Source organism: Anneissia japonica, unplaced genomic scaffold (assembly GCF_011630105.1).
Source record: "Anneissia japonica isolate Jap-2015-1 unplaced genomic scaffold, ASM1163010v1 scaffold2168_len159805_cov203, whole genome shotgun sequence".
In the NCBI taxonomy this organism is placed as follows: Eukaryota; Metazoa; Echinodermata; class Crinoidea; order Comatulida; family Comatulidae; genus Anneissia; species Anneissia japonica.
In genome coordinates this window covers 90,290-98,894 of record NW_022696706.1, presented here as the reverse complement: position 1 = coordinate 98,894, position 8,605 = coordinate 90,290, and the positions used below count along the sequence as shown (strand labels likewise).

The 8,605-nt window shown below is 36.4% G+C and overlaps 1 protein-coding gene across 1 annotated transcript in view; it reads left to right on the top strand.

Annotated features, from left to right (window-relative positions):
* Nucleotides 1-504: 504 nt before the first annotated feature.
* Nucleotides 505-8,605, top strand: part of LOC117102141 (transmembrane protein 87A-like) — a gene marked incomplete in the record, with an annotated part of 48,612 nt that continues 40,511 nt past the window's right edge. The window contains 1 exon segment of the mRNA XM_033242344.1: nucleotides 505-680. Coding sequence (XP_033098235.1) covers nucleotides 549-680 — 132 coding nt within the window.

Here is an 8,605-nt window from a genome sequence, read left to right as displayed (position 1 = left end):
CACCTGTGTTTCAAAACATGAATATAATATAGCGTATCGGTAATGAAACTAAGAAGTTGAAAGAAAAGAAAAAAAAATGAAAGAGAAGAAAGAGAGAAGGAGCGCGCAAGTTCCACTAGGCTCGTTCCCACAGTCGTTGATTTTTTCCACTTGACCCGAAGACAAAGGTCATGAAAGCACCGAATGATAAAAGAACCGTACGTAATGATGAAAGGGCCGAAAGGTAAAACTAAAAAGCACCAAATGATAAAAGATCCGTAAGTGTGGCAAACGCACCGAACGTAATGTTTCAAAGCACCGAATGTAATGTTAATAAAAGCACCGAACGTAATGTAAAAGCACCGAACGTAATGTAAAAAGCACCGAACGTAATGTAATAAGCACCGAACGTAATGTAAAAGCACCGAACGTACGGTAATGTTAAAAGGGCCGAATAGCAAATGCGCCGAACGGAAAAGAGCCACCAAAGGCAGTAACGGCGTTCCATAAATACGTACGTGGATTGATATGATGTGGTGATCTTGTGGATTCTCAATATTTTTACGAAGATGGATTCTTCTAGTTCTACGTGGAAGTTAAATTTGATTTTTCTAGCGATGTGCTTTTTCTGCAGATTGAAGTTTTCTCATGCTGCACTTGAACCAGGCATTTATGAATATAAATTAACCAGCAAAAGAGACGTAAGGCCCAATTCATTCTTGTCTTATAATTATATTATTGTTACAAAAACAGTGTAGGGCCTAGGACCTAAGCCTAGGCCTAGCCATAAACCAAGCCTAGGCTAGACCTACTAGACCTAGGGCCTAGGCCTAGGCCTAGATAGAGAGAGAGCAGTTTAGCTCAGACGGCTAATCTGGTGGTAGCCACTGTGAGATCTCTAGGCCTAGGTCCCTCTTCAATTCCATTCGCTGACTCTCCTTGAACCTTGTGTTTCAGCTAGAGGGCTGAAATACAAGTTACAATTGCGCACCATCTTTCGGATAAGACGTTTAAGCTGTTGGCCCCGTGTGCATTATGGCCCATGTGCATGTAAAGAACACAGTACACTCTTCGGAAAAGAGTACAGGATTGTCTCCGGTGTACTGCCCAATCAACACCAGAAGGACCCCACTGGAAATAAGTCTTCTGTTCTAGACTTTCGTGGGCTATCCTTCTTGGTGTTTACACCAAATAAATCCAATCCCAATCCAGCTATCTAGGCCTAGCTAGGGGCCTAGGACTAGTCCTACAGTACCGACTTAATCTAGAGTCTAGGCAGGCCTCTAGGCTATAGTAGGTATGAAAAAATTTCATCTTCTTTGGATCCAAGTGATAGTGATACAAGTTAATTCTCCAGCATTTAAATAATAAAATAAAGATTATTTGATAAAATTTTAGCTAGTGGTTGATTTTATATAATTTTGTAAAACATATTTTTTAGCAAAAATTTGGGATAGGGATTGTATGTTATAGTTATGACCTTTCAACACTATGACGAAACTCGAGCGATGTGACAACTGCATAACTATATAACATTATATTCCTGTCAACAACCCAAATTATCCAATCAAAACTGAAGCTACATATACAAACTACTGTATGTATAAATGATGCTTTATTTCAAAGGAAAACTTTAGTAAACTGTAACCTCGCGACTGATCAATGAAAAAAATATTTTTAAATGGCTCAAGTAAACTTTGACCTGTTTACTTTCTACAAAAGTTCAAATGTTAGTGATTGCAACCAATAAACGATTTAATCCGATTTTTCTAAATCTGGATGACAAGATACAAAACCAAAATAATCAGCATCAGAAACTGCGACAATGATAACAGTGTGTGATGTCACTCTTCTAACATACCTAGGCCTAGCTAGGAGAACATAAACAATTCAATTGGGTGTCTATAAAATGAAGACCGAAGACCCAAAAATGAAGACACCTATTTGTTCTTTTATTTTGATGATATTATGCCAGGCTGTCACAAAAAAAAATCAAAATTACGAAATTTTTTGGGCGTCTGTTTGTGAAATTTTATAGGGTCTTCGTTTTACAAAGCGAAGACCGAAGACCCGAAAAACAAAAACCAAAAAAAGATCTATAAAAAATAAAACCATGTTGGTAGGCCAGAAGTACTGGTAGGCAATATTCTAATTACCAAAACACAATAGTTGCTGACTGAATGCCTAGGCCTAGTGTAGACTACTGTAGGTAGGACCAGACCAAGTTTGACAGCACTACTAGCCTAGCCTAGGCTAATTCTAATCGCCTGAAACCGCGGCTACTACGTGTAAAATTCCCGGCCCTTCCGAGGTCTGTTACATCTACGGGTAAATTTTAGGTACGTCCCAGCACCACGGTGTTCGTTTTGTGGACACCCATATAAGGTGTATATAAAACGAAGACCCTTAATTATCTCATCCATCCTATGTTGGTGTCACTACCAAATGAATGATGCTGCACATATGCGTCACTATACAATAGTCTTACTGTTTATTTTAACATGGATTAAGTTTATGAATGAAATATTCAAGGCTTTTGTAGGCCCCAAAATACGTGTACCGCTAGGCCAAGCTTTATTAGAAGGTAGAACCGCCAAGACGCACTGTGCCACCAGCAGTGGACGTACAGCATTGGTTGACACTTTGGAACTGGAATAAACAGTAAATCATTAAATTGACTCGGATTCAGGCAATAATGTGTTAAAAAGACGAATTACATAGCATGAAGTGATTTAAAAACATTATTTTCATCACGATTGAGAGAAAAAAAATGTGGGTCTTCGTTTTTCTGGTCTTCGGTCTTTGTATATGTAGACACCCATATAGGGTGCTATAAAACGAAGACCCAAATATTGCTTGAAATTTCCTCATTTTATTCCGATGAAATAAGGAAGACGAAGACGAAGAAAATTATACAAACAGGCGCCCAAAAAATGTTGTAATTTTGATTTTGTGACAGCCTAGTGTATTATCAAAATTAAAGAGAAAAAATAGGGATCTTCCTAGACACCCCAATTTAATTGACAATAAATATAGTTTCACATTGATGTGAGTAATTTACAGTTTTAGATTACAAAATTGGTTGAATATTTAGAGAGTTAAGTCAGGGATGTCACCAGCTTTTTGGAGTGCCGGTCGGCGATCATCCCGCGTTTTTCTCTTAAAAACCAAAAGGCCTAAGTCGAGCAGGCCTAGGCCCAAGGCTAGCTGATGCGATTTTTTTACGCTAGGCCCAGGTAGGCCTAGGCCAGAATTTGAGGAATGCAACAAAACAGATGAAGATGAGACTTACTGTGGGGCTAATTAAATTCAATAGTTGACATGCTTTGTTTTAAATTTAAAAATAATAATGAACAAATCCCGGCGACAAAGCGTCGATCCGACTGTCAACTTCACATGCTTGAAGGTTACAGCTATTCATGTACCCAGCCGCATTGTTTGCCGTAATTTCACATGTTTGACGATTACCACGATGAATGTGTATGTCACTGATTCATGTGCACTCATTTATTTATTTGTCCATTACACACATTATATCAATTATAATTGAAAGTGAAAAATTTAAAATACTAAATTTAAAACAATTATGGACAATATAGAATAGGACAATTCCATGACTTTTTTCAGATTTAGCAAATTTTCAACTTTGAGGAATGTAAACAAGTTTTATATCAAACTAAAGCTTAAAAAATGAATTTTTAGGATTCATTGATGAAACTTTTCTTGTGTGGATGTATAAATATATATAGGAATTTGAATTACATAATTTTTAAAATATTAAAAAAATATGAAAATGTCATGTTTTTTCAAAGTCTCTAGAAACTAACAAACTGCCATTTATGCCAGTCATTTTTATTTTAAATTGGAGAACTTAACATATTTTATTAGTTTTTGTGACAAAAAGTAATATTCATTTACAACAAAATATTAAGGCGGGGCAAAAATATTTCTTAATATTTTTGTCGGTCTGTGACCCAAAAAAACAACATTTTTTAGGTTTATTAAGTCATGCAGCTTTCAACCATTGTGAAATTCATAAAACTATTGAAGCTATTAGGCTAACATTCACTGACAAGATTATTTTAATTTTTGGACTTATTTATTCATATTTTTATTACATTAATTTTAGTCGGTCTGTGACCAAATTAGTCACAGACCGACTTGTCGGTCTGTGACCAATGATATTATAATTTTTAAGCAAACTTTTTACTGTAAAGTTGGTTATATATTCAATAAACAAAATTAAAATGACAAAAGACATGGGCCTGCGAAAGGTTCTAAGGACATATAGTGGTTTATTTGAAAATAACAATAATTTGCTTCATAATCGAGTTCTCAACAACCACCAAATTGGGTATATTAAACCATGTGACTAAGTAGTTAGAAGCTGAGTGGGTAAAATCTTTCAAATACATAAAGCTGTAGTTTATCATTCAGTATAGATCTTGATTTCAACATTTAAATAATGTATAGAATACTATTCACTATGCCATTAACCAGCGGAGGCGTCAGCGGGGTGGGGGGAAGGGGCGGGGGAATTTTCTTTGTCGGAAGGCCGGGAATCCCTGTCTTTCGACGAACGAATAGGTCGTCGGACCAAAAATTTTTTTAAATAATAATTTTCCAATCCAAATTACGCTATCTTGATTGCCAATTCCTATTATTGTGGTCTAAAAACACATTTGTAAAGAAATAAAACATAAATCAGGTTTCGTAAATTTTTAATAATCTTCCTGCTTCGGACCATGCTCTCATAATAACACTTGAATGGTCATGATTTCAACTTTAACCGTTGAATGTGTACAGCATTCTAGCAACCGTGTCATGCCAGCCCACAACGTTAGCTATGACTCAACTGGGCCTAGGCTGTTAAGTTAGCGATAAATAGCAGGGCAGTGCAGTATTTTGTTACAATTAACGTAACCACGGAAACATTTATTGTATTCTTCTTGTCTTTATCTATCAGGTTAGCTTGCCTATTGTGTTTAGGTAAACTAATTATTTTGTTACAATTTGTAAACTTTTGAAATGATAGTGGTGGTCGGGAGCTTGTAAGTCCTGGTCGGAAATGTTGAGTGCTGGACGGGCCCGTCCACCGCTGACCAGCGTGGTGACATCCCTGTTAAGTTATGCTAAATTTTTTCCCAATTTACGCACGTTGGCCTATTCTATTTTGTATTTGTACAGCCTAGCTAAGCTCCTAGACGTGATCACTCTTCTATCAGCACGCGTTCTGGTTGGCTACACGGTGACGCATCACTCATAACACGGCCTAGAGTGGCTCAGACTCTACCTAGCTGGCCTTGGCGTAGGGCATTTAAACACTCGGGGCACAGAGTCTTGTTACATTACATCAAAATTACATAAAATTACTATATATTAATTTTTGATATTTTCATAATTTTTGTATGAGAATGAGTTATTTTATATATATTTTTTAAAATTAGAAACGTTCCAAACATATTACTGCAAAGTTTTTTGAAGGGAGGAAATTATCGGAGAAAATTGTCTGAGTGTTTGTTTTTTTGTAATTACCCAATCCAGGAGGAGTGGCCCTGTGATCCCAATTTTTTTTTTCCAATGGTCAAACTTTACTATTCGGGATTTTGACAAGTGCTCTCACACACTGTCCCAGATGTTCTAACCCCTAGACCTAAAAAATCGTTAAATGAGGTGGTTGTTGTTAGGTGTTTGTTAGGTTATACCTAATACATTTATTTTACTATAATACAATGTTAAATACTGTTATGTTATTTTTACTATACTATGTAATAGTTTAGACTGTATTAGCCATATTGTAGAGTGCATGTACAAAGTTTGTTCTAAAGTGCCCTCATAAATTTTGTTGTCCAAATCACCTGTTGGCTAATATTCCAAATAAGGTTAAGGGACTGTTGAATCTGAGTTGTGTGATAATGTCATCTACAACTTCATCCTTAAGGAGATGATGTCATTCCCAAATTCATCTTAAAGTTAGTAAATTCATCTTAAAGTTATGTGGTGATGTCATAATAATCTCCCCCACATATCCTGTTCATAAATGTATAAAATGGGGTACCATCCTATCATTTAGTCAGTCCAAAAGTTCTAAAGTTATCATTAACTTTATTACACGTCTGCTGTCTGCCGTAGTTCATTAAGTTTATCTATAGACCTTGCCGGTCTCGGACACCAGTCTTTGATCCAACTTACTTAGCCGTGGGCTCAGCTAATTCTGTAAGTTTTCGAGCATCTTAAAGTATTTAATTGTGTTTTACCACCATCATTTTTGTTCTCTTATAATAATGTATCTATGCTTTTATTAATAAATATACATATTGTATATAATACTAAGCTATTGTGTTTCCTATTCTCTGTTTGTGCTTTGCATGTAACAGTTGTACTGTACTGCAAGTACAACAAATCTAGGACTAGTTTGGTTCTTCATCCCGACGTACGTACACATGGAAGAGTCTTGGTGATCTGCATGGGTAACCAGATAGATTGTATCCTAGTATGACAAAGGTTTCCCAGTTATGTAAAAAATATAAAAACATACCCAGGAGCAGACATACATTCTGACCCATGTCCCAGTAGTAATGCGGATGAGGAATAAATTAAAAATTCCACGAAACTAGGAATAAGTTTGAAAAACTGGCTGTGGAATTGGGAGAAATGACCTGTGAGGAAAAAACCAACAAAAAGGTTAAAATAATGGCTCTCCTTCAAGAAATCTTCACAATCTGCATTGAAATGTATCATTAACAAACAAAAAAAAAGAAAAGAGAAATGCAGAGTAGATGACACAGCTCTTGGTGACTGTATCTGTAAAAGTAGTTTGTTATTGTTTTGAGTGCAGCGGTTTCGAACAGAAACAGCGTGTTTCAAAATTGTTTATGAGTAAATGTAATTATGAAAATAATTATTTAGACAACCCAAACCATTGCTTGAATGTCATAGAAAATGTAGTAGAAATCCTAGTACAGCACTGTAGTGAATATAACTACAAATACTAGGCCTATAAACCGGTCCTACCCTACAGTAGGCTAATTAATTGGGCTAGCATGGGCCTAACCTAGATAGACGGTGCCTGATTTTCGCCGCAGCTCGCGATCAGAACTCTTTGGGAGTAGGCAGCCCATGAAATTAGGAAAAAATTAGGTCGACCTTAAATTCTCCGAGGTCAGCAGCCTCGGCAATTTTTACTACCTAGGCCTACTGTGTATAGTATAAACTACGATTTTTCCGAATGCTCGACCTTACATCGTCATCTACAGATTCTGATTTTTTTAGTTTCTCTATTAAATCAATATATTGCTGGTGAAAGAATGGTCGTACTTGTATTAATTTAATAGTGTAGTATAATAAATGTTTTACATAAGAAAATCGCCGAATACAGTAAATTTCGTTTTAGCGTTTGTTTTATTGTTATCTTTGGCATGGGAAATATCCCTTTCGTAAAAGCTATGATCGTATCATCACAGGTGAGGTCAGCTGCTTCAAAACTACCAATGCATGTCCATGCGCATGCCCAGAATGATCTATCAGGGATTTTCCACACATGTACAGTACTTGTCAGTAGTGAAGTCACGATGCGATCGTGATTGCGTTTATACGGACGGTAGGATTAGGTCTATAATATGTTGAATTTTGTTGTTTTTAGATTATAAACAACAATTTATATATGATAATAATACTGTAAAATGAAGACAAATAATAGATTTAGATCATTACAATCTACGCGGCCCATGTGGCTTCAATTAGGCGATGTTGTAGGCCTTGGCTGGCTAGCGTCATTCCTACCTAGGCCTAGCCTACGAAACGACTAGGCGAGAAAGACAAGACAATGTACACAAATCGTACGTACTGCATGCCTATTAGAAATAGTTAATTGTACGAACAAATCTGTTTGATGAACCACCAATTTCCTTGGTTTGACGACGTACATGAAATTTAGTGTCTGCTATACCCTGTTTCAGTAAAAGTTTCTGACTTTCCAAGCAGTTTTTGAAGCAAAGAAATCTAGGCCTAGGTGGGCAAAAAATTGCAATTCTGGCTCGGCAATATGGTCGGCAATTGCCGATTGCCAACGTGAAATTCGTGGGCTGAGTAGGTTAATAACCGGTGTATAGGCCGCACCCCAAACTTCGGGGGGGGGGGGGAAATCGCATAAAATTTGCGGCTTATACATCAGGATAAACGATATATAAATTTTAACTTGCGCGTAAGCGCACGTTAAGACACGCAAAAGGAAAATTAATTTGCATGACATTAAACCTTGACCTGAAGTTTACAGTATGCCCAATGAATATGATTCAGAAATGACGAATGGTTAAGATGATATGGGGTCATCAAAGTTTTGAGAAAAGAAAAATGAGTGGGGTCAGAAAAAACATTTTGTGCATGATGACATACTCAAAGTTGGGAGAAAATTGATTTAAGGATGCGAGATACGCTCAAATGAGTATTTTAACAAATGACTTCATTGATAAAAATTCAGTTTCTTGATTTCAGATGGCAATATGATGAAGTCACAGTGTCCGATCAGCCATTATGATCTATAAAATCATCTGCAACTCATGTGCTTTAAGAATAAGTAATAAAAATTGGGGGTCACCTTTTATCCTAAATAGCTATAACTGATTGA